At 59.9% G+C, this 25,631-nt stretch overlaps 1 protein-coding gene across 2 annotated transcripts; it reads left to right on the top strand.

Annotated features, from left to right (window-relative positions):
• Window positions 1-1,354: 1,354 nt before the first annotated feature.
• On the top strand, window positions 1,355-23,436 carry ADGRG1 (adhesion G protein-coupled receptor G1). 2 transcript variants are annotated; one of them, XM_056135952.1, is made up of 14 exons: window positions 1,355-1,425; window positions 10,596-10,684; window positions 11,902-12,339; window positions 14,355-14,487; window positions 14,584-14,731; window positions 15,191-15,322; window positions 16,027-16,143; window positions 16,296-16,341; window positions 16,574-16,677; window positions 17,605-17,723; window positions 18,345-18,613; window positions 19,103-19,211; window positions 20,921-21,189; window positions 22,352-23,436. In XM_056135952.1, the coding sequence occupies exons 2-14, from the start codon at window positions 10,630-10,632 to the stop codon at window positions 22,480-22,482; spliced, it is 2,070 nt and encodes a 689-aa protein (XP_055991927.1). In that variant the 5' UTR covers window positions 1,355-1,425; window positions 10,596-10,629; the 3' UTR covers window positions 22,483-23,436. The 2 variants fall into 2 exon arrangements, with proteins under 2 accessions (XP_055991927.1, XP_055991928.1); XM_056135953.1 differs by having other exon boundaries at window positions 11,917-12,339.
• The last annotated feature ends 2,195 nt before the right edge of the window (window positions 23,437-25,631 follow it).

The following is a 25,631-nucleotide window of genomic DNA, read 5'->3' on the forward strand; positions in this document are numbered from 1 at the left end:
CGTGACCCCAGCAGGTCCTGGCTCTGGGCCCTCGTGGGGGAAGGGGACCCTGGCCCTGGGCGCCTGCTGCCTTTCCCAGGGCTCTGCAGAGACCCCCCCCCTCCAAAACTGCCCCTGTATCTGGGGGCCGTGGCCACTCAGAGGGTCCCCGACTTGTTCGGGGAATGGGCTCGGAGATGCTGGGCTGAGACGCCGGGCACTCTGCCCCCCACTCCCCGAGTCACATCCATTGCTGGTTTGGAGCTGAACGCCAGACAGGGCGTGGGGTTGGGGGAAGCCACCCTTGCCCCCCACCGGTATCCCCTGTGGTACACAGAGGCCACCCAGATCCCCCGTTGTGGGCTTCCCCCCCTTGCCTTGGTGCTCCGAAGGGGGATCGAGGTGAAAGCGATGTGCCGTCTTACGTCTTGCGGGGAGGTGAGCTCCCCCGCCCTGGGGGTGATCAAGTTAAGAGTGGGTGCGTGTGGGGGCAGGTTGGCCAGGCTGCCTTGGTGCCTTTGAGGACGTCTGGTTTGGAGTGCGAACCCTCCGCCCCCTGAGCAGCCGAACAGCCTTGAGCAAGTCATGGGGCTTCCCTGAGCCTATTTCCACTCTGTGAGACGGGCTCAGCGGGCGAGCACCACAGAACAGGGTACCGCCTGGTGGCACTCCTGGGAGATTTGTAGTTGGGGTCACAGTATGGGGGATCTGAGCTGCAGTTGGCTCCTGGGGAGCTCGAGGAAAGCCAGGAGAGCTCAGAAGGAAGAGTCCTGATGTGTCCTGGCACCCCGGGAGGGCTTCCTGGAGGCGTGGGCTGCTTAGCGCGTGCAGGAAAGGGTGGTGTGTCCCCCAGGCTCGAGTGAGGGGACGGTCCAACCTGGCAGACAGCGGGCGCAACTTCAGCTGGCAACAGGCATTTGGGGCCCCAGGGGTAGTTCTCAGCAGGTTCTTTGAAGCGACTGAGGACAGCCCTGTAGCGTTCCTGGCTGAATCTCAAGGGAAATTGAAAAGCGAGATCTCTGGTGAGGCGGGAATCCTTCTGAGAGGCTCTGCCCCGCGCAGCCTGTCCGGACTCTTGAGGAGCCGAGCTGGGGCCCCTCCCTGCACTGGGCAGAGCGGGGAGGGGTGGGGTGGGGGGAGCCTGACGTAGGAGCCCGGGCAGCTGCCAACGGTTGCTGGGGTAACGGTTGCCAGGGGCTGCAGTCACCTGCGCCCCTTCTCCGGGGCTCACATCCCATACTTCCCGCTGCCCCCTTTGTTGGAAGCCCTGGAGAGGGTGTGGGGCCCGAGGCTGAAGGCTGAGCCCCGCTGACCCCCCTCGCCTGGGGGAACGGACCCCCACTCGGCGCGGCAGCCTGCAAACCAGCCAGGAAGCCTTCCACGCGCGCTCTGCCCTAGTCCCAGACTTTTGTGTTCTTGCACCCCGGCTACCAAGGAGGGGTTCAGGTAGGTCCTTTCCCCCCCCTCCATTCCCCACTGCCTCCCCCTCACTCCGGAACCCGGGCCCCTCTCCTTGGGACCCCCGGCGGCATCTCGCTCTCTCCTGCTCTCCCTGTCCCCACCCCCCTCTCTCTCCCGCCATCCCCAGCCTCCATTCATTCTTCTCCCCTCCACACCTCCCCCCTGCCCTTCCCGCTCTCTCCAGCTCTCTCCACCGCACTCCTCCATGAGCTCCTGAATGCCAGGTCTCCAGGTCACAGCCTTGGGAGGGGCGAGCTGGGACTGGGGGGGCACCAGGGACCCACCGGGAGTCCATGATGACCCTCTAAGTGGATTAATTCCCACAGCAGCCTCCGGAATGATGATGTGCTCGGGGCCTTGGGGCTTGAATCCCACACCCGTCAGCTCAGTGCCCCTCCAGCTGGTCCCTCCGCCCCCCCCACCCCAGGGAGGATGAGCCTTTGGTGAATGCTTGAGGGGCTCAGGGCTTGTGGCAATGGCACTGGGAGGTTCTGGTGGGGAGGACCCCCCCCTTCCAAGGAGACTGTTTCACAAGTATTGTCTAGCCGGGGGTGCACACCCCACCCAGTGCCGCCCGGGAACGCCTCAGGGCTGGGGCTTGACGCTGGGGCTCTGCCTGCGAACGTACCCTTCAGCCCTGGGCTCACCGTCCTCCTGCCCATGGTGTTAAAGAGAAACATTTCCTGGTGGCCAGGCGGGCCCGTAGGGGTGGACTCAGGGATCTGAGTGCGGGAGCCGTCTTGGGGCGCACGCGTGACTTTGTCTCAGTTTCCCCTGCTGAATGGGCCCGAGGGCCTTTGTCTCGGGGTGGCAGGGATCGGGAGGTGCATTCGTGTGTGCACAGCTCCGAGCCAAGTCTGGTGTTTTCTAAGAGCGGGAGGCCCTGAGCCTCCTGGTGTGTGTGTGTGTGTGTGTGTGTGTGTGTGTGTGTGTGTGTGTGTTGGTAGCAGGCCCCCTGCCCTGGGGCGAGTCAGTGGAGGGATGGAGGTGGGGGGGGTGAGCTGAGCTAGACACATGCCCGTCCCCCCCTGCCCCCCAGGCTGGTGCCTCTGTCCTGTCCAGACTCCCAACCTCTTGGGGTTGTCCCGTGCCCCTCCTTGGCCAGGGAGACAGGGAGCCGTGAGCTGAAGGCCGAGGAGGACCAGGTGCAGGGGGAGACTTGGGACTGACCTTGGGGAAGTCAAAGATTCTGTAGGCCGGGCACTGGGCCAGGTCCGGGGGAGACTGTGGGTCCCAGGGAGCCCACAGGGGCGTTGTGGACTGACCTTGGGCAGTGTGGGAGCGCAAATGGGGGAGGGGAACTTGAGCAGGACAGCCCACGGGGTCTGCAGGAGGAGACACTGGGCACCCTCTGTGCCTCTTTGCCCTGGGTGAGGGCTGGGAGGTGGGCGCGGGAGGTAGGGCAGGGGCCGGCTCGCTCCCACTGGAGCGGGGGAGGAAACCGAGGTGCAGACTGGACGGGCTGCCTGAGGCCCAGGCCGTGAGCCCCAGGGCTGGCACACGTCTGTGTCACTGACACACTGGGCCTTGTAGTAGGGGCAGACGCGGCAGGCGTGTGTGCTTGTGAGAGCGTGTGCATGCGTGTGTGAGCGTGTGTGTGAGCATGTGTGAGCGTGAGAGCGTGTGAGAGTATGTGAGAGCGTGTGCGTGTGTATGAGAACATGTGTGTGCATGTGTGAGCCTATGTGTGAGAGTACGTGAGAGCATGTGCGTGTGTATGAGAGCATGTGCGTGTTTGTGCGAGCATGTGTGTGAGTGTGAGAGTGTGTGGATGTATGTGAGAGCGTGTGTTTGTGTGTGCACACATGTGAGAGTGTGTGTGAGTGTGTGGGTGTGAGTGATCAGAATTATGTGTGTGAGTACGTATGCATGTGTGCGGGAGTGTGAGGTGTGTATGTGTATTGTGCATGTATGTGAGCTTGTGCATGTGCCCTGTGCATGTGTGTGCATGTGTGTGCGTGTACCGATGTGCACGTGTGTGTGTGTGTGTGTATATGTGTGTGCATGTATGTGACTGGGTTCTGGACTCCAGCCCAGGGACACGTGCCCCCCACGGTCCCCTCACACTCTTCATCCCCACTCTGTCCCCTCAGGCACCGTGTCCCACCCCCGCCCCCAGACTCTGCGTCCCCCACCCCCCTCCACCTCCAGGAGGGCTGATCTGAGCCTGGGAGCTCTCACACCTCATTTGATCTTTGTCACTCTGGCCTCAACACACCTCCCCCTCAGGTCTGCACCATCTGAGGTCAACCCCATCCTGCTGGCTGCACAGCACTGACTGAACGGTCCCCTGCTCCCCAAGGGCTGGAAGGTGGAACAGGGCTGCACAGACCCACGCCTGGCATTGTCAGGGGCTCAAAGTGACCTGGGGGGCTCACAGTCTGGCTCCTGGGGGCGGGCGGGCAGGGCTCATGCCAGGTCTCTGGAATGCCAGGGGTCAGGACCTCCCAGAATTGGCTTTCCATGTTGCTAACAAGAATCCATACCAGGACAGAACAGAACAATGAAATTAAAAGGGGCCACTGGGGTCTGGGGACCCGGGAACTTGCTCCCTGCAGGACTTATCAGAGCTTTTGGTTTGCCTTCTCCCAGGACCGAGGAGGGCAGGGGGCATTCCTCTAGCACCCGCCCACGTCCCTTTGTTGAGGGCATTGGCACATCCCCTGCTGGCAGAGACGGGAGACAGTGAGGGAGCGAGGGGTGTGGGAGTCTGAGGTTTGAGAACTCCGCTCAGAGATCTTGGGCTTGAGTCCTGGCTCAGCGGCTTTGTTAGTTGATTTGCTTTTGTTTTGGGGTGACACGCTTGGGGGACACTATGGGATGCTGGGGATGGAACCCAGGACCAGCCCCGTGCGAGGTGAGCGCCCTCCCCCTGTGTTACCACTCAGGCCCTCTAGTCCTGAACCACCCTGGCCCTCCATCAGTTTCCTGCCATTCAAACGGGGCCCGAGGCTGCGTTCCTCGGCTCTGCCCAGGAGCCGAGGCCTGGACCTGGCGGGAATGGGAATGGACAGAGGCCTGGGCTAAGCCCTGTCCCCACCCCCCTCTCTCCGGGTCCCGCTTTCTCCCACCCTCCTCAGGGTTTGTCAGGCAGGAGGAGGGGTGAGTGCAGCGAGAGGCCGGCCCACGCATAGGCCCTGCTGCTGGCCAGCCCGGCTGGACACGGGGCTCTGTCCAGCTCCTCCCAACCCGGACACTGGCCCAGAGGACTTGGCAACAATGGGGGGAAAGGCAGGGCTCCCCCGGGGCCTCTCCGAGCTGGGCTTTCCCCCTGCCCCCCACCCTGGGAGCCCCCACCAGCCCTGCCCCTCTGCTCCTCTGCCTGTGGCCAGGGCCCATGTGGGCCTGCAGAGAGTGGCCCAGTGGGCAGTGCGCCCAGGACTCGGCTGGCCCCGAAGGCCAGGGAGGAGGGGATGGGGGTGCCGGCAGGCCCAAGAATGTGGGGCCGCAGCCCTGGGCGGGGCTGGAGGCCTTGGAGCCCACTTGCCTCGGGGCAGTCTTAGTGGTGGGGGACACTCCTGGATCCCAAAACCACGCTGCTCCTCACAGCCCCTCGGGCCCAGAGCCCCCTCCCCTCTAGGGGGCTCCCTTGTGTAGGCCAAAGACACCTACTTGAATGGCAGCCAGGGTGGGGTGCTCTGAGACACCCCTGGGGCCTGGGACCCTGCTGTGACTTCCATGCTAGATACTAAGACCCTCACTACGCTGCCTGTACTGTGTGGTACAAAGTGGGGGTCTTATGGGCTTGTTCTCAGCGGTTGCCGGCCCCCCGACCCCCAGTTCCCTGGATCTGCAGCTCCAGCGACGAGGGTTGAGGCTCCATTTGGAGAGGGGACAGGCCGGACGGTGACCTAGTGGCCTTTGCAAACCGCTCCAGGAGTGGGCAGGGGTACCGAGCAGGGCAAGGGGGTGTCTATGCCCAAGGGGGCTTCTCCGGGATTTCTGGGCACTCCATGTCTCCAGGGGACCAACTTTGAGCAAGTGGCTGGGGCAGCGCCGACAGGTCCCTCCCAGCCGCCCCCACAAGCCCCCCGAGCCCAGTGGGGGCTCCCCCAGACCACCTCTTTCCCCCTACTCAGAGCCACCTCCAGGCTCTGAAGGCCACTGCTGATGTGAGCAGGGGGTCTCTCCTCCTTGCCCCTGCCCCCTCACACCAGGGCACGTGTGAAGGGTCCCACTCTGACCAGCACTGACTCAGGGGTCCCCCTCCAGGACACAGTCTGCATCAGGCCGTGTGCATCCCCCCTAACAGCGAGAATGTGCCGGCCAGCCCTGGATGTGTCTCCCTAAGAGCCCGCCACCCCGGACTCATCTCATCCTGGGGCCCCCTCCCCTGCCTCTGGGGGCTCCTTCCAGGCTCCCACCCTTCAGGGTGGGCTCAGAGGTCGCAGGGGCGGTGGTGTTCACCAGCCCCCAGCCATCTGTGCCTCTGGACTGGGCCCACATCAGGAGCAGAATGAGAAGCTGGATCTCAGGCCCCACCTGCACGGCCTGGGAACCTGCATTTCAGCCGGTGTCCGCCCCCATGGCCACGCGGGAGGGGACAGCGTGTTCTATTGACCCTCAGAGGACTAGATTTGCTTGGGAACCTGGAAGGAGTCTGTCCCAGCAAGGGGCAGTGGTGGGGGTGTGGCCAACCTCCCCCCACCCTCCACCGGGTACAATCGCCCGGGAGAGCTCACCTGCCCCCTCCCCCCCCTCCCCGGAGGAAATGGGATTTCCAGAGCTCTGGCAGGGCCCAGGGACCAGCTCCACAGCCCGCCTGGTGGCCAGGGGGGGTGGGGGTGGGGGAAAGTGAGCCGGAGGGTCCCTGTCCCCTGCCAGCACCCCTTCTCCTAGGCTCAGCGGCCAGGGCGGGCCAGCGGGGGCTCAGCTCAGTCGGGCTCTGCCCGGACCCTTGGGGACCCCATCTGCTCGCACCCCATTGTGTTGGCTGGGTCGGACCGTTCCGTTCTCCATGTGTTTACGGAAGGACGGAGGTGAAGGGCGGCTGCTCCGGAAGGGGAGCTGGGGGCCCCCTCTCTCCTGGGCTGGCAGGGGCTTCACTCTGGGCCGTGGGCACCCAACACTCTTCTCTGGGTCCCCCGAAGGAGCACGCCACCTGGGTCTCTGCCAGGGCCGAGGGGTCTGGGAGGGAGGAGGTGTGTGTGTGGGTATGTATGTGTCTCTGTGTGTGTGTGTGTGTGTGTGTGTGTGCGCGCATGCATACGTGCTTTGAGGTGAGGCTGCACCCAGCACCCTCGCTCCCAGCCTCAGTCTCCCCATCTGGGAAGTGGCCCTCAACAGCAGCCATGGTGGGGTGCTTTGAGGCACCCCCGGGGGCTGGGACCCTGCTGTGACTTTCGTGCTAGATGCTAAGACCCTCGCTACGCTGCCTATACTGTGTGGTGCAAAGTGGGGGTCTTATGGGCTTGTTCTCAGGGGGTGCTGGCCCCCCAGTTCCCTGGGTCTGCAGCGCCAGCGATGAGGGGTGAGGCTCCGTTTGTGTGGTCAGGGTCCTGGTTCCGGGCTCAGCCCTGCAGAGCTGACCCTTCCCCCCACTCCCACCTCCCTGGCTGAGCGGGTTGGTGGGGTCTGGGGTGTGTGACTCCTTCAGGGTGCCCCTGCTCCCTGTGTGGGCTGCGGGATGCAGGGGTACCCAGGGGCCGAGCTGGTCCTGGGAAGGGGCAGTGAGGACCAGACCCTGCTGCCCGAGCTGGGCTGCAGTGCCCTTGGCCCGTCTGGCTCTCCCTGGTCTCCGAGGCGGGGGGCGGGGGGCTAAGGAGGGACTTTTTTTGGGTGGGGTTCGGGCTTCCCAGGCTCTCCCGGAAAGGAAAGGAAGTTTCATGCTCCAAGAATTTCCCCTGACTGTTCTGCAGGCCAAGGGCAGTGAGGCGGTGAGTGGACAGAGGAGGGGATGGGCCCCCGTGGCCAGGGGGCAGGAATGAACCCCTCCAAGCGTCTCGAGGGGCTGGGCACAGGTTTCACACGTGGGAGCCCAAGGTTCGATCCCCAGCACCACCCGGTGCTTCCTGAGCACTGCCAGGAGTGACCCCTGAGTACCACAGCTCTGGAAGGGGCCCCTGAGAATTGTGGGGTATGTGGCCCCTGGATAAGAAACACAAGCCCAGGGGCTAGAGCGATAGTACAGCAGGTAGGGCGTTTGCCTTCCACGCGGCTGACCCGGGTTCGATTCCCAGCATCTCATAGGGTCCCCTGAGTACTGCCAGGAGTGATTCCTGAGTGCAGAGCCAGGAGTAACCCTTGGGCATGACCGGATGTGACCCAAAAAGAAAAAAAAATAAGAAATTGTTCATTTCATTCCCTCAGGAACATGCCATGACTTAGGTTCCGATTTGGCTCAGGGAGGGAAGAGGGCGATTACGAACCCAAGGATGCACAGCCAACGCGGGGGGGTGGGGGGTAGGAGCTGGGATTTGAACCCAGGGATGCAGCTCCGGGCTCTGGCCCTAAGAAGGTGGAGGAGTTGAAGAAAGCCGGGCGTCCCCTCCCCTCATGTCCCAGCACTGGAGGGGGCAGAACTGTCATCGTGGAGTGGTGGCTAAGTAGCCAGGAGCAGTGGGAAGGGACTTCAGTGCCGGACATGACAGACCTCAGGGTCCGAGTGCCACCCACTGAGCTGCCCAGCCCCCTCTGGTCTCTGCCCCCTTGAGTCTCTAAGGCAGGGCTGGCTGCCTGCAGTGCTTGCTGAGTCTGAAGCTTTCGCAGCGGGTTCTGCCACGAAAACTTTCTGGATCTTGAATTACAAGTACAAAATAAAAACCCCAAAAAACAAAACCCCCCAAATCCCAAAGAACAACTGCACTGCACTGTCCTCCCGTTGTTCATCGATTTGCTCGAGCGGGCACCAGTAATGTCTCACAACAAATTGTGAGACTTGTTACTGTGTTTGGCATATTGAATACATCACGGGGAGCTTGCCAGGCTTTGCCTTGTGGGCGAGATACTCTCTGTAGCTTGCCGGACTCCCTGAGAGTGGCGGAGAAATCGAACCCGGGCCTGCTGCGTGCAAAGCAAACGCCCTACCCGCTGTGCTATTGCTCCAGCCAAAGGAACAACAGAAGAAACAAAACCAAAGTGAGGATGTGGGCGGAGTGCTCAGTTCTCTGAGTCGTCTCTGCCATTACAAAACTGGGGGCCCTGTGGGAGGCTCTGGGGGTCCTTGGTGTACAGTCTGAGGCTTGGCGGGTAGGAGGAAGGTGAGGCAGTCCCTGTCCCTTCTGCCGTCCCGCGGGGACTCTGGGCAATTTCAGAGGAAACCACACGTTCCCCGAGGCTGCAGAGTCGGAGCTCAGAAATTCCAGCTGCGGAAACACGGCCGAGTCCGGGAAACGCTCTCATATCCTCGGTCTCTTGGGTCCGGGACGGTGAGCCCGACCGTGACCCCTGGTTGGATGGAGAAGGTTCCAGAGACTGGGGCGCGTTTATATGCGGCAGGACACAGTCTGGAGCTCAAGGGGCCTCGGACCCTCCTCCTGTTCATGTTGCCCTCCAACAGTACTTTCCTGAGCCGCCTCTTGCTGGAAGTCCTCCTGGGTTCTGCCCCCAACTCCCACCTCCTGTTTTGCATTCCACCAGGCTGGCCTGGTTCCGGGCAGATGGTCACCCTGGCCAGAAGGTAGCTCAGCCTAGGATGACAATACCTGTCTGTGACGGCCAGCACCCCAGTCAGTAACGGAGCAGTCAGCCCACCGGGCACTGATTTCAGAATGCTGGCTCGTACTTTCCCTGCTAGGGGCACTGTCCTGACAGGTAGGGAGGGGTCCTGGCCTCTGGAGCAGTCGTGGTCCTTTAACTTCTGGGCTCCAGGGTCCCTGTGTGGGTAGCGGGCAGCTGTGGGGCCGGCTTCACGGCGGCGGGTGAGAATGAACACAGCGCAGGGCTGGGCTGGCCGAAGGTAGGTGCTCGGTGACCCAGGCTGGGCCAGGCACCCCTCAGCAGAGGGGTTGGGGCGAGCATCTGGGCCACTCTGCCCTGGGACACACTCTAGCAGCTAAAGCTGCCTGGGCCGTCAGGACAGAGAAGGGACCACTTAGGAGGACAGTGATAGCAGGAAATGATCACTTTGAACAAGAACGGGATGCTGAAACAGAGTAAAGGGACAAGCATGATGGCCTATCAGTACCTGCATTGCAAATCACTGTGAGAGCAAGAGAGAGAGAGAAAGAGAGAGAGCGAGCGAGAGAGAGAGAGAGCGAGCGAGAGAGCGAGCGAGAGAGAGAGAGAGAGAGAGAGAGAGAGAGAGAGAGAGAGAGAGAGAGAGAGAAAAGCTTGCCATAGAGGCAGGTGGGGGTGGCAGGAGGGAAACTGGGTACATTGGTGGTGGCAAATGTATACTAAAGGGATGCATGTTGAAACATTGTATGACTGAAACCCAATCATGGACAACTTTGTATCTCATGATGACTCAATAATAATAAATAACTAAGATGCTCAGCCCTGGAACGGGCTCCCCCTGGTGGCAGTAGTGGGAAGCACCCTTCCCTTCCTGCCCCTGTAGATGTGGTCCTGTCTGCAGCAGGCTTTGGCCAGCAATCTTGTGCCCTGTCCACAGAGATGGGTTGGAGCGATAGCACAGAGGGTAGGGCGTTTGCCTTGCATGTGACTGACCTGGCCAACCCAGGTTCGATTCCTCCACCCCTCTCGGAGAGCCCAGCAAGCTACCGAGAGTATCTCACCAGCACAAACACAGTAACAAGTCGCACAGTGGAGATGTTACTGGGCCTGCTCAAGTAAATAGATGAACAATGGGAAGACAGTCCACAGAGGTGGATCAGAACCCCCTCCCCCTCCGTGGGCTGGCTGAGAAGGGAATGTGCCATTCCCAATCACCTGGAGAGGGCCCACAGGGCGTGGGGACTGATTGGGGAAGGCTTCCTGGAGGAGGTGTCCTCCTTGCTGGGTCTCAGGGATGAGGAGGAGGATGATAATGTTTCTGGGGGCGAGCTCAGGCCTGGGGGGGGGGGGTGTTGCTTTCAGATGACTGTCTGCAGCCTCGCAGGGTTGGGTGGGCAGCCCGCGGGGGAGCAGCCGGACCCTGAGCAAAGCCAACCCTGAGGGGAGCTCTTTGGCTTCCAGCAGGGCGTCCTGAGGCCCAGGAACCAAGCAGCATGGCCAGCCCCTGAGGCCCTGGCTGACACTCTGGTCTCTTTCAGGCAGCGACTGTCCGGGGTGACTTCGGGGAGCAAGATGGCCGCCGGTGTCCTGTTGGGGTCCACGCTGCTCCTGCTCGTCCTGGGCCAAGGTAGGCGCTCCTGGGGAGGGCACTGCGGGTTTCCTGCAGAAACGTGCCTGTTTCTCAGTCAGTGGGAGCACGGCCACTACCTCACAGGAAGAGGGCATTTTAATAAGCCCTCCCCAACCCCACCCCGTGCACAGCCTCCATGGGGCACAGTGAACTCTCCATGACAGGTAGAGAGCTTGGGCAGTGCACAGCCTGCACAGGCCTGTCTGCAGGAGTTACTTGAAGACTATAGGAAGCCTTCTTTTTCCGCCTTTGACATTATTATACAGTATTTATTTATTTATTGCTTTTTGGGTCACACCCAGAGATGCCAGGGTTACTCCTGGCTCTGCGCTCAGGAATTACTCCTGGTGGTGCTTGGGGGAACCATATGGGATGCCATCTGGGATCGAACCCGGCTTGGTTGTGTGCAGGGCAACACCCTACCTGCTGTGCTATCACTCTGGCCCCCATTATTCATTCTTGAGTTAGCCCTGAGCATTGTGAAGGTGGTGTTTTTCCGAGGAGGGGTGTAAATTCTTTTTTGGGGGGGGGATCACACCTGGCAATGCACAGGGGTTACTCCTGACTTTGCACTCAGAAATTACTCCTGGCGGTGCTCAGGGGACCATATGGGATGCTAGATTTGAACCTGGGTCGGCCACGTGCAAGGCAAACGCCCTGCCCACTGTGCTATTGCTCCAGCCCAAGAGGGAATAAATTCTTATATATATATATTCAATGAATCACCATGAGATACAGTTATAGACTTTCAAACTTTCGTGATTCAGTCATCGAATGATCGAGTACCCATCTCTCCACCAGTGCCCATTCTCTACCACCAGTGTTCCCAGGATCCCTCCCATCCCACCCCACCTCAATCCCCCACCCCTGCCTCTGCGGCAGGGCATTCCCTCTTACTCCCTCTCTCTCCTTTTGGGTGTTATGGTTTGCAGAGCCTGGCAAGCTCCCCGTGACGTATTCGATATACCAAACACAGTAACAACAAAGTCTCCAATGGAGACGTTACTGGGCCCGCTCGAGCAAATCGATGATCAACGGGAGGGCCTTTACTTACTTTACTTTAAGTGGCCCTCATGTTTGGCCCATAGTCTACTTTCAGCATCTCCCAACCCAGATAAACTCATTTTGTGTGGGGCCCCCTGGACTGTTTGTGGGTTCAGGCCCAGAGCTCGGGACCCCCACTGGCTCCTGCTCCTGGGTCGCCCCACCTGAAGCCTGTGCCCCCTCAGGTGCTCATGCCGGCAGCCCCAGGGAGGACTTCCGCTTTTGTGGCCAGCGGAACCAGACACAGAGAAGCCGCCTGCAGTACGAGCAGACATCGGAGCTGCTCATCTCCATCAACAACTCCGAGGCGGCCCTCATCATCGGCGCGCCCTTCCCTGGGCTCCCGCCGGCCTCCTGGGACTTCCCGGAGCCCCGGGGCCTCTACCACTTCTGCCTCTACTGGCACCGCGGGGCCGGGCGACTGCATCTCCGCTATGGGAAGAGTGACTTCCCGCTGAGTGACCGGGCGTCCGACCTGCTCTGCTTCAGGCACAGGAAGGATCCCCAGGTCCAGGGACCCCCGCTGCTCGCCACGTCCGTCAGCTCCTGGTGGAGCCGTGGGAATACCAGCCTGCCCAGTGTTGCCAGCTTCAACTTCTTCTTCCACAGTAAGGCCGCTGTCGGGGCACGGGAGTGGGGGGTGGTGGTGGACAGGCCAGGCTATCCTGGACGGGACCCGAGGGTCACTGGGTTGGGGTGCGTGTCTTGGGGCTCTGCAGGCAGGCTGCCACGGAAGGCAGAAAAGGACCATCGCGGGGCTGGAAAGATAGCTCAGCGGGTAGGGCATTTGCCTGGCAAGCAGTTGACCTGGGTTTGATTCTCAGCATCCCAGATGGTCCCCTGAGCACTGCCAGGAGTAGCTCCTGAGTGCAGAGCCAGGAGTAACACCTGTGCTTCGCCGGGTGTGACCCAAAAAGAAAAGAAAAGAAAAAAAAAAGAAAAGGACCATCAGGGCTGGGGGTGGGGGGAGGCTGGAGAAGGTGCAGGGGAAGGAGCCGGTGGCCCAAAGTGGGGTGAGTGGCTGCAGCCACACATGGGAGATGGGAAGGCAGACCCCTGAGGGATGGGCTGCCGATCCCGGCTGCCCGACATGCTGCTCCCCAATTCCCAGAGAGGGAGCAGGAGAGAAAGCAGGGGTGCAGGCTGGGGTGTGTTGGGGAGTAAGTCAGGTCCATGGTCAGAGCAAGCACAGCCGGGCACTGGCTGGGGACAGACCGACCTGCCCAGGGGTGCAGGGTGCTGAGGCAGCTGAGGATGGGGGCAGGGAGGGCTGGAGTCCCTGGGGGTGGCCAGTCGGGATCTCCCGATGCTGATTCCTCCCAAGCAGCCAAGTAGGGGTGGGGTAACTTGGGGGCAGGGCGCCTTACATCTGTTGGCAGCTCAGGCCGCGAAAATACAGGGCTGTGTATGTGTGTGTGTGTGTGTGTGTGTGTGTGTGTATGTGAGAGAGAGCATGTATATGTGAGAGTGTGTGTGAGAAAGAGTGTGTGTGAGAAAGAGAGTGTGTATGTGTGAGTGTGTGTGTGAGAAAGAGAGTGTGTGAGTGTGTGAGAGGGTGTGTGTGAGAGTATGTGAGAGAGTTTATGTGTGTGAGAATGTGTGTATGAGTGTGTGTGTGTGAGAAAGAGAGTGTGTGTGAGAGTGTGTGTGTGAGATGGAGATTGTATATGTGTGTGAGAGTATATGTATGAGAGGGTGTGTATCAGAGGGTGTGTGTGAGAGTGTGTGAGAATTTATGTGTGTGAGTGTGTGAGAGTGTGTCAGAGAGTGTGTGTCAGAGAGTGTGTGTGTGTGAGAGTACGTATATGTGAGAGTGTGTGAGTGTGTATGTGTGTGAGAAAGTGTGTGTGAGTGTGTGTGAGATGGAGAGCGTGTGTGAGAGTGTGTGTGTGAGATGGAGAGTGTGTATGTGTGTGAGTGTGTATGTTTGTGTGAGAGAGAGGAGGGGGGACTGCATAACAGGCAGGGCGCTTGCCTCACACACAGCTGATTTGAGTTGGATCCCTGGCACCCCATTTGGTTCCCTGAGTGCCCAGGAGTGATCCTGGAACACAGAGACAGGAGTAAGTCCTGAGCCTTGCCAAGCGTGACCCCCCAAAAACCAGAAGCAAAACAGAAGAAAATGCTCATATGTGCTTGGGGTGCGGCAGCGCAGGGGAGATCTGGGACCGCTCCAATGGGGCCCCTCTCTCGGGCGAGGCTAGGATCCTGCCCCACACCTGGGGGGCCCCTATAGCCACGCATCCCAGCCCTGCGCAGCACAGCCAGCCTGAGAGAGATTTTCTGGAACAGCCCTGGACAGCAAGTCCTGTCTCGTCTCAGAGATTCAGGTGTGGCCTCTCCGGCCACCTGCTTCCCTATGTGTCCACCTCCTCTGACCCTTGAGGGGCTGGAGCTGGTCACGGAGCTGTGCTGGGGCCCACGCAAGGCTCCTGTCTCTGCAAAGGACCTGGAGGGGACAGGCCTGGGGCACCTGGTGGATGTGAGCTGGCCGCCCCCTCCACAGCCTTGTCTCAGCAGGGTCCAGGGGCTGATGCTTCCAGAGCAGATGGCCCGTGGGGGTGGGGCGCTGCAGGAATCTAGGCACAGCCCTAAGGATCAGTCTGTCTGTCTATCTTCCCAGAACCCCCCCAGAACACCTCCCACAATGCCTCGGTGGACATGTGTGAGCTGAAACGGGACCTTCAGCAGCTAAGCCAGCTCCTGAGGCAGCCGGGAAGAGGTGGCCGGAGACTCCTGCCCACGCCCATTGGCCAGTGAGTGTGGGGTGGGCGGGCCCTCTCGCTCCTGCTCCCCCCCACCACTGCCTGGTCCCCGCGGGGCGTGACCCTCATCTACCCTCTCCCCACCAGGCAGCTGCAGGACCTGGAGTCCAAGCTGACCTCGGTCAAGTTCCCTGGGGACTCGGTGTCCTTCGAGGAAGACCGGGTGAACGCCACGGTCTGGAAGCTGGGGCCCGCGGCCAGCCTGGAGGACCTGCACATCCGCTCCCGGCAGGAGGTCAGGAAGGGTGGACACGGCTCTCTCTCCGGTGTCAGGCAGGGGCTGACTGGGACCCTCACAGTGCCCGGGGAACACGGGGTGACACTCTGTGTGGGCAGAGCCCAGCTCCAAAACATCCTGCTGTGACCCCAGCCTCGGGGCTGACCCTGGTATAGACCCGGTGAGGGAGAATCTGCCCCCTGTCCTCGAAGCCCACCCGGCCAGGATGCCAGGGACGGAGCTGACAACTGTCATGGGAAGCCACCCTCGCAGCCACGAGCCTCGGATTCTCCGGCCTGTCTGGGGGAGAGAGGGATGGGAAGGGGCTGTGCGGACCCAGGAGTGGCTCCCTGGAGGGGAGGGGTGGGGGGCGGGGCCCTCAGCCATGCAGCGTCATGTGAGGTGTCCCCGCTCACCTGTGTGGCCGAGCCTGGGGTGCCTCCCCCCAGCTGAGCCTAGAAGGACCCTGGTTTGCAGGAGGAACAGAGCGAGATCCAGGAGTACTCCGTGCGGCTGCCCCGCGCCATCTTCCAGAAGACCAAAGGCCGGAGCGGGGCGTCTGCCAAGCGGCTGCTGGTGGTGGACTTCAGCAGCCAGGCCCTGTTCCAGGTGGGCCCTGTCCCGGGAGACCCTTCCTGTGTGGCCGGTGGGGGGCTGGAGGGAGCTGGAGCCAGGCGAGCATAGGAGGGAAGCAGGAATATACATCCACATGGTAGCAGGGCTCAGAGAGCTGGGAACAACCTGCAGGGGCTCAGGGAGCTGGGAACAGCCTGCACGGGGCTCAGGGGGCTGGGAACTACCTGCAGGGGCTCAGGGGGTTGGAAACAGCCTGCAAGGACTCAGGGAGCTGGGAACTGCATGCACTGGGCTCAGGGAGCTGGGAACAGCCTGCAGGGGCTCAGGGAGCTGGGAACTACCTGCAGGGGCTCAGGGGGTTGGAAACAGCCTGCAAGGACTCAGGGAGCTGGGAACTGCATGCACTGGGCTCAGGGAGCTGGGAACAGCCTGCAGGGGCTCAGGGAGCTGGGAACTACCTGCAGGGGCTCAGGGGGTTGGAAACAGCCTGCAAGGACTCAGGGAGCTGGGAACTGCATGCACTGGGCTCAGGGAGCTGGGAACAGCCTGCAGGGGCTCAGGGAGCTGGGACGGCCTTGATCTGACTCCAGGGTTGTGCTCCCTGAAGGAACATTTGCAGAGGGAGCCTGCACCTCAGCAGGAAATCAGGGGAGCAGCCGGGAGCCCCCCCTTCTCCGGCTGTCTCTCTTCTCCCAGCCCTGAGCCCCTCCCTCTCTCGCCCCCACCCCTGTATCCAGGACAAGAATTCCAGCCAGGTCCTGGGGGAGAAAGTGGTGGGCATCGTCGTGCAGGACACCAGAGTGGCTAATCTCTCGGAGCCCGTGGTGCTCACCTTCCAGCACCTGCCTCAGCCGGTGAGTGAGGGGACCTGGGGGTCCTGTGCCCACCCACCCCCGCAGGGCCACACCAAGTGGTGACTGACGAGGGGCTAGGGGGCTACTTTCTCAGCCTGGACTGTCGCGGGGGACAGAAAGGGAACCGCCCTTCTCCTTTCTTGTCTTTGCAGAAGAACATGACTCTCCAATGTGTCTTCTGGGTCGAGGACCCGACATGTGAGTGTGAGGCGTCCCCAGGTTGGGTCCAGACTCTAGAGGAGAAAGGGCATCCCGGAAGGCGGGGTGAACCCAGGAGGGCCTCCTGGAGGAGGGAGTGATGGCAGCTGGGCAGATCTGCGAGGCAGAGTAAAGGCTCAGAGGAGTCATGCACTGGCGTGTGGGGTGGATGGGAGAGACTGTGGGCCCGGACCCTGGGCTGAATCCCTGCTCCGCACCACCACCTCCTCAGTGAGCAGCCAGGGGAGCTGGAGTGATGCGGGCTGTGAGACCATCCGCCGGGAGACGCAGACGTCCTGCCTCTGCACCCACCTGACCTACTTCGCTTTGCTGATGGTGAGCGCCCCCCCCCCCCGCGGGCCTTCTCAAACCGCCCCCGGGGGGGCCCTCCACTCCCATTTAGTGGGTGCTGATGCAGAGGCTCAGAGAGGTTAAGACGCAGCATGAGATCACACAGCTGGTCTGTGGAGTCACTGGTCCTTCCTGCTGACTGCAGTGAGTGAACACAGGTTCCAGTGCCCCAGGGACGGGAGTGGACGTGAAGGACTCTCCAGGGCGCAGAGACACTTGGGTGAGGGAGACACAGAGACTCTCCAGGGGGCAGAGACCCTCTGGGCCAGAGACACTCCAGATATCAGAGACCCTGGGAGTGGGGGCAGAGACCCTCAGAGGCAGAGACCCCTCGGCGGCAGAGACCCGCTTGCAGGCAGTTTTGGAGGTGTTGCGGCTTGGCTTGTCTTGGTTTGGGCTGGCACAATAGCACAGCGGGTAGGGCGTTTACCTTGCACGCGGCCGACCCGGGTTCGATTCCTCCACCCCTCTCGGAGAGCCCGGCAAACTACCAAGAGTATTCCACCCGCACGGCAGAGCCTTGGCAAGTTCCCCGTGGCATATTCAATATGCCAAACACAGTAACAACAAGTCTCACACTGGAGATGTTACTGGGGTCCGCTCGAGCGAATCGATGAACAACGGGAGGACAGTGCTGCAGTGGACAGTATGGCTTGGTTCATGCTGCCAGCCTCCGAGGACCCCGGGTGACCACACAACCCTCAGTGGGGCTGTCCAACCGGGCTGGAAGCCCCCTGGGTGTGGTGTCCCCTGCCCCACCCATGAGGGACAGACACAAGCTGGGGGCGGGTCTTCTCCCGCCACTGGCCCCTCTGGGGAACTGGAAACTCGGCTTCTGCTCCATGCAGGGCAGGGTCGCAGCTGGGCGAGCACCTGCCCTGACCTTCTACGGCCCTGCCCTGCCCCCCGCAGACCTCCTCCGCGGACGTGGACGCCGTGCACAGGCACTACCTGTCCCTGCTGTCCTACGTGGGCTGCGTGGTCTCCGCCCTGGCCTGCGTCTTCACCATCGGCACCTACTTCTGCTCCAGGTACGGCCTGCTGGGGGACAGGGGTCCCTCCATTCCTGGGCCCCCCGTTAGAATCCCACAGCCAGAGACCCGCCCTGGACACTGGCTCCCCTCTTGGTGGTCACTACAGCCCCTGGACAGGCAGTGGCGGGCGCCAGGTGCAGGCAGAAAGGGGGAGTGGGGTGGTCAGGGGCAGTCAGGGGGTTAACGGGAGCTGGGCAGGTGGTCAGGGGGCGGTGGGGGGCTGTGAGGATGGTCCCGGATGTTTGGGGCTCGCTGGGTGCAGCAGACCTGCACCCCCTGGGCAGACAGACGACCCCGTGTGCAGCTGGTAACTCAGTGGGCTGCGGGCGCAGGCATCTTTCCCTCCAACCACGGGAACTTTGGGTGGGTGAGGGCAGCTAATTTGCCCACTTCACCGTCAGAGCAAAATGGCCACTGAGTGTACACACGGTGCCCAGGCCCGAGAGCACAGGATGGACAGGGCAGGGGGTGGCGGCATGCCTGCAGCCCAAGAATAAGATAGGGTGTGTGTGTGTGTGTGTGTGTGTGTGTGTGTGTGTGTGTGTGTGTGTAATCAGGGAAGGCTGTCTGGAGGAGGAAGGATGGGCACATCGAGGTGACCCCACTTGCCCTGTGCAGGCGCAAGGGGCGAGACTATACCATCAAGGTGCATATGAACCTCTTGCTGGCCGTGTTTCTGCTGGACGTGAGCTTCCTGCTCAGTGAGCCGGTGGCCCTGGCTGGCTCGGAGGCAGGCTGCCGGGCCAGCGCCATCTTCCTGCACTTCTCCCTGCTGGCCTGCCTCACCTGGATGGGCCTCGAGGGCTACAACCTATACCGGCTGGTGGTGGAGGTCTTCGGCACCTATGTCCCTGGCTACTTGCTCAAGCTGAGCATCGTGGGCTGGGGTGAGTGTGTGGGAAGCCCTGGACGTGGCTTTGGGGGTTGCCTCCCTGCCTGTGTCCTCGGGTTCCCTGTAGGTTGGTGATGATGAGCCCGACCCCAACCGCCCTTGACCGCCTGGTGTGGAGGTGCAAGTTGTGCACTGTTGCAGGGCATCTGCCACCTCAGGCAGCCTTTGTTCTTGGGCCAGCTGGCTGGCCCGGTCCAGCCGGCACCCAGACTCTTCTCAGGGCAGTGATGGGGCCCCCGGGCGTCACGGCACCCAGTTCTGGATAGTCCCGGGTTCCCAGCAGCTAGGGGGGCCCAGTCCAGCTCAGGGGTGAGGCCAAGCCTCCATCCTGGGAGTATCCCATCCCCACGTGACCCGTCTGTGCCTCCCACTTCTCCTGCGGCCTCCTGTCCCCCAGCCGGGAGGGCCCCGTGGAGGGCAGGGGGCAGGGCGAGGCCAGCAGAGATGCCCCCCCATAGAAATGCCCACTGCCCTGTTTCCCCAGGCTTCCCCCTCTCGCTGGTGACCTTGGTGGCACTGGTGGATGTGAACAACTATGGCTCCATCATCCTGGCCGTGCACAGGGCCCCTGAGAGCGTCTCGTACCCTTCCATGTGAGTGGGGCAGGGCGGCGGGCCTGGGGTGGGGGTGGGGTGGTGGGAGATTGCTCAGGGAGCACTGGGCCCAGCTGCACGGGCCAGCAAACCCCCCAGGGCTTGGTAGTGGCCGGACCCTGAGCCAAGGGTCAGCCTGGGTCTGCCCCTGTGGCCAGTGGCCTTGCAGAGTCCTCAACCCACTTCTAGATCTCGTCTCCCCATTTGTGAGTGGGAGAACGAGGGAGCAGAGAAGCCTCTAGAATGTTCCTTGGGCCCAGGGCTCTGACAGAAGCCCAGAGCAGGCACAATCCAGCGTGAGCTGGGGGAAAGGGCGGCTGGACCCCAGACCCCTATTCGCTCTGACTGCACCCAGACTCAACCCGGGGTCTTGCCCCGCTGGGAAGGTGCCGTCTCCACAGCCCCCGGCTCGTGGGTCATTCATGAAGTTGTGAATTGGTGGTGACTCGGGGGTGTGCGTCACCTCTGGCCCGCCGGCAACGTGACTGAATATTTTTTCGTGAATCGCCCAGCGTGTCCCTGTAAATGTTTCTGAACTCACTCATCCACAGTATGGATAGGAAAACCAGCCTCTCTGGTTACAAACAGTGAGTAGCCAAGGGGGAGAGTGCAGAGAGCGAGAGCACAGTGGGGAGAGGGTGTGTGTGAGCGCCACCAACCCGGGTGCCATCCCTGGCATCCCATATGGTTCCCCGAACACGCCAGGAGTAACTCCTGAGTGCAGAGTAACCCCTGAGCATCGCCCGGGTGTGACCTAACCCCATTCCCCCCACCCTGCCAAGTAAGTGCAGAGACAAACGGCCCCTAGTGTTCAATGCTGGTGAGTCTGTGGGTCCGGAGAGACAGGAGAGAGAGAGAGAGAGAGAGAGAGAGAGAGAGAGAGACAGACAGACAGACAGACAGACAGAGACAGAGAGAGACAGAGACAGAGAGATAGAGACAGAGACACACACTCACACACACACACAGAGAGATACACACACACACGCATGCACACAGAGACAGAGACACACACAGGCACACACTCACGCACACACACAGAGACACACACGCACGCACACACAGAGACAGAAACACACGGGCACACACACAGAGACAGAGTCACACGCATGCACACACACAGAGATAGACAGAGACAGAGACAGAGAGACAGAGACAGAGACACATGCACACACACACAGAGACAGACACACACAGATAGAGACACACACTCATGCGCGTGCACACAGAGACAGAGACAGAGACACACATACGCACGCATGCACACACAGAGACACAGACAGGCAGAGAGAGAGACAGAGACAGAAAGAGACAGAGACACACAAGCACACAGGCAGAGACACGCACATGCACACAGAGAGACAGAGACACAGAGAGAGACACACGCACACACACACACACACAGAGGGAGAGAGAGAGCAGGCTGGAGGGAGCACACGGGCAGGCACTAGCCTTGCATGCAGCTGACCTGGGTTTGATCCCGGCACCCTATAGGACACCAGGAATTATTTGAGGGGAATCGCAGTGGCCCCTCCCTGGGCTCTGCTCCCACTGAGAGAGAGAATGAGGATGGGAAGAAGCTGAGTCCGCGTGCTCCTGCCCAGCGTGCTCCTGGGCCGGGTTCTAGGCGTGCCTGGGCGCAGTTCCCGCGGGTGCTCCCGCCACCCGACGTGCGCCCGGCTGGCTCTGAGCCGTGTCCCTGCCCGCAGGTGCTGGCTCCGCGACTCGCTGGTGGGCCACATCACCAACCTGGGGCTCTTCAGCCTGGTGTTCCTGTTCAACACGGCCATGCTGGGCACCATGGTGCTGCAGATCGTGCGGCTGCGTCCCCACGCCCAGAAGTGGCCGCACGTGCTGACGCTGCTGGGCCTCAGCCTGGTCCTGGGCCTGCCCTGGGCCTTGGTCTTCTTCTCCTTCGCTTCCGGCACCTTCCAGCTGGCAGTGCTCTACATCTTCAGCATCATCACCTCCTTCCAAGGTAGGTGGGGCTGGGGGGCAGAGATGCTGGCGGCAGCCTGGCCTCAGTCTCCCCGTACGTGGATTGGGGGCATCCCAGGTCAGAGTGATAGTACAGCGGGTAGGGCGCTTGCCTGGCATAAAGCCGACCCGGGTTCGATCCCCAGCTCCCCCCACCAGGAGCAATCCCTGAGCACTGAGCCAGGAGTAACCCCTGAGCACCGCCAGGTGTGACCGAAACACCCAAACAAGAAAGATGAGGCGTCCCCTTTCCTTTGTGCAAGGAGCTCGGCCTGGAGAATGGGCGGGGGGCTGTTCATGAGGGCCCTCTGCACCCCCGCCTCGGACAGACGCCCCTCCCCACTCTGCGCTTGGCTGTGCAGGGAGGGAGAACTCGGTCATCACAGCCCCGTGTAGGGGTCCGTGAGCTGCTCCCTCTGTATCCACGTGCATGTGTGTGTGTGTGCGTGCATGTGCACACACGTCTGCATGTGTGCATGTGTATACGTATGTATGTGTGTGCGTGTATGCAAGTGTGTGCACATGTGTGCATATGTGTGCATGTATGCATGGTACTCATGTGTGCATGTGAGTGTACCTTTGTGCATGTGTGCCTGTGGGTGTGCATGCATGCCTGTGTGTGCCTGTGTGTGAATGCGTGCCTGTGTGCACCTGTCCGTGTGTGTGCATGTGTGCATGCATCTGCCTGTGCGCATGTCTGTGTGCGTGCCTGTGTGCTTGTGTGTGCCTGTGTGTCTGTGTACACCTGTGTGCGTTTGTGCACCTATGTGCATGTGTATGCCTTTTTGTCTGTGTATACCTGTGTGCTTGTGTGCACCTGTGTGTGCCTGTGTGTGTGCATGCCTGTGTGTGCATGAGTGTGTGCCTGTGTGTGCGTGAGTGTGTCATGTGCACACACGTCTGTATGTGTGCATGAATGTGCATGTATATGTGTGTGCATGTATGCAAGTGTGTGTCCATGTGTGTGCATATGTGCATATGCGTGCATGTGTGCGTGTGTGTGCATGTGTGTCTGTGTACACCTGTGTGCGTATGTGTGCGTGTGCACCTGTGTGCCTGTGTGTGTGCCTGTGTGTGTGCATGCCTGTGTGTACGTGAGTGTGTGCCTGTGTGTGCGTGTGTGCGTGCGCCCTCTGAACCCTGCCTTCTCCCCCCGCCCACAGGCTTCCTCATCTTCCTCTGGTACTGGTCCATGCGGCTGCAGGCCCGGGCTGGCTCCTCCTCTCTCAAGAGCAGCTCGGATAGCGCCAGGCTGCCCATCAGCTCGGGCAGCACCTCGTCGGGCCGCATCTAGCCGCCACCTGGACCTCAGCTGACTCCCGCGGGCCTCGGTGGGCCTGGGATGCCCCGGCTCGGGAGGCCTGAGGCCCTTCTCCTGCCGCTCACTGCCCAGGGCCTGCCCCTCCTCTCCCGCCCCTCACATAGCCCGGGACCCAGTCCCAGCAATGCTTTGGGGGTGGAAGATCCCAGGGGCCTCCTGGGGCCTGCTGGTACCCTCCGGGTGGGCCTGTGCCTGCCCCTGACTCAGGAGGGCAAGGCCAGCTGTTCCTAAACTGCGCCCCCGTCTCACTGCTCAGAGCCCCCCACCCCGGGGGCTGGCCTTTCCGGACACTCTCCCACAGCAGGAACTGTCAAGGGAGCACCCTCACTGCAGCACTGCACCGCCAGACAGAGGCCTCGGGGTGCACCTCTCCCCCGCCTCCCAGCCACAGCTCATCACAATTCATTCTCTTGGACACAAATTGGGACCAACAGACCTGGTCACTCCCCCTTGGGATCACTCAGTCTGACACTCGAGACGTGTCGAAGACAAAACTCCAGAAGCTTCAGGAACCCTTATTCCTAACCGGGAATCCAGGAGGACTTCTTGTAGGAGATGGCATTTGATCTGGATCTCCGCCTTAAAAATGGGTGGGATTTTCTTCCTGTCTTTTTTTTTTAAAGGGATTTCATTTTTTATTGCCAGTTTGTGCATCTTTTGATATTAAAAAGTACGTGTTTACGATAGAGAATGTGGAACCTGTAGAAGAGTGTAAAGAAGAACATAATTAAAAAAAATCAGTAGCTGTTTTCAAATCAAGTAGCTGTAACAAGTCAAGGTAAATGTTTTGGGGTCTTTGCCTCTGAGATGTTTTTAAGATGTTCTATGGACGGGAAACCCCGGGGACTCTCAGGAACCATGAACAACAGAAGAGTCCTTGGCTGAGAAGCTGCGTCTCTGGAGACTGCAGTGAGGGGAAGGGAAGACAGGGACTGTGAGGGCTGGGGGCAGGCTGGGGGCGGGCAGCAGGGGATGGGCGGGGCTACTCGGCTCCAGCTCCCTGTTGCCTCTGAGGAGGGGCTCCCTCACGCACCAGCACCCCGCCCCCACTCCTGTTCCCCCCTCAGGCACCCTTAGTTCCAGCCTGTGTCTGTTCGTCTGTCTCTTCCTTTGACTTTGTCCTCTCATCCATTCTGTCTCCTTACATTTCACTTCTAGGTGCCGTTGCCCCCCAAACACCTCTAATAATAATGTCATGTATGTTTCCCCTGTGGGCTGGAGTGATAGCACAGCGGTAGGGCATTTGCCTTGCACAGCCAGCCCAGCTGAGCTGGGTTCGATTCCTCCGCCCCTCTCTTGCCGGTAGCCCGGCAAGCTACCGAGAGTATCTCGCCCGCACGGCAGAGCCTGGCAAGCTGCCCGTGATGTATTCGATATGCCAAACACAGTAACAACAAGTCTCATGACGGAGACGTTACTGGGCCCGCTCGAGCAAATCGATTAACAACGGGAGGACAGGACAGTGATGTTTCCCCTATGTTAGTTTATAGTGAACATATGGGTTTGGGCGTTACGTTCCGGTCTTTAACCCATCTGGAGTTTGTTTTTGCGTCTGAATGAGAGGGTGGCTTGGCCATATGCTTTCACCTGTGTCCTCAGCTTCTCCACTCACATTCGTTGAAGGGACTCCTTCTCCACTATACAGTCTGAGATCCTCTGTCATAGATTAAATACTGACAAATACGTGCATTTTGTTGTATAGACTTCCAGTTCCACACCATTGACCCGTGTATCTAATTCTATTCCAGGCAATTGTAATGTAGCTACAAACATAGCTTTGTAGTATAATTTGAAGCCAGACCATCTGATATCTGAGTTTTCTTTCCTCCTCAGGATGGACAAAACGATTCGAGAGTTTTAAGTTTCTGTGTCAGCCTTAGTATTTTTATTCTGTTTCCTATTAAAATGCCTTTAGAAGTTTATTTGGGTTGCATGAAGTCTGTACATTGCTTTTGGTAAAATGGACATTTGAACTTATTAAATTTCTATGCCCTTGTACATGGGATGTTTTTCTGTCTCTTAATTTCTTCTGTCTTTTGATAATTTCTTACAGTTTTTGTTACACAGAGCTTTCATTTCCTTTTTGAAATTTTTTTTCTGGGTATTTTATTTTCCTAATGCATCTGTGCGTGGGAGCACTTTCTTCCTGATGTGCCTGGGGGGCCTGGGGCAGGTTCTGAACATTGATCTTGGGACCAGTCACTTGCTGTCCTTGTTTCTAAAGTCCTTAAAATTGTCTTTAGCGTGTTTCATATTTATTTCAAATCATCTGCAAATGATGATACTTCTGCTTCTTTTTTTTAAATTATTTTTTTTCTTTTTGGATCACACCTGGCAATGCACAGGGGTTACTCCTGGCTCATGCACTCAGGAAGGAATTACGTCTGGCAGTGCTCGGGGGATCATACGGGATGCTGGTAATCGAACGTGGGTCAGCCGCATGCAAGACAAACGCCCTTCCCACTGTGCTATCGCTCCAGCCCCCGACTTCTTTTTTTCTTAGACCTGGATTCCTCTTACTTTATTTTTATTTTGGTTTATGGGCTGTTTCAGGGTTTGCTCCTGGCTCTGTGCTCAGGGATTGCACCTAACCTCAGAGTCCCAAATAGAGATCGGGGGATTGAACCCAGGCTGGCTGTGTGCAAGGCAAACAACCTACCCACTGTGCTATCGCTCGGAACCCTGGATTCCTTTAATTTCTTCTTTAGGCCGCCGGTCACTCTGGCTAAAACATCTTATACTATGTTAAATAGATGTAGTGAGCTTGGACAACCTTGTCTTGTTCCTGATTTCACAGGGGGAAAAAAAAGCTGTTATTTTTCAGCATTGGGTAGGATAAAATCTGTGAATCTAAGCGGGACTTTTTTTCATTTATTACCCCTCTTGGCTGGAGCGATAGCACAGCGGGTAGGGCGCTTGCCTTGCACGCAGCCGGCTGGGCTGACCCCAGTTTGATTCCTCTGCCCCTCTCGGAGAGCCCGGCAAGCTACCGGGAGTATCTCGCCCGCACGGCAAAGCCTGGCAAGCTCCCCGTGATGTATTCAATATGCCAAAAACAGTAACAAAAAGTCTCACAATTTGTTGTGAGATGTTACTGGTGCCCGCTCAAGCAAATCGATGAA

Source organism: Sorex fumeus, unplaced genomic scaffold (assembly GCF_029834395.1).
Source record: "Sorex fumeus unplaced genomic scaffold, SorFum_2.1 ptg000122l, whole genome shotgun sequence".
NCBI lineage: Eukaryota > Metazoa > Chordata > Mammalia > Eulipotyphla > Soricidae > Sorex > Sorex fumeus.

Coding starts and splice junctions, on each gene's coding strand:
- ADGRG1 (XM_056135952.1), top strand. CDS start 10,630: ATGGCCGCCGGTGTCCTGTTGGGGTCCACGCTGCTCCTGCTCGTCCTG. Junction 16,342..16,573: donor CTGGGTCGAGGACCCGACAT/GTGAGTGTGAGG, acceptor CCACCTCCTCAG/TGAGCAGCCAGGGGAGCTGG. Junction 16,678..17,604: donor CCTACTTCGCTTTGCTGATG/GTGAGCGCCCCC, acceptor TGCCCCCCGCAG/ACCTCCTCCGCGGACGTGGA.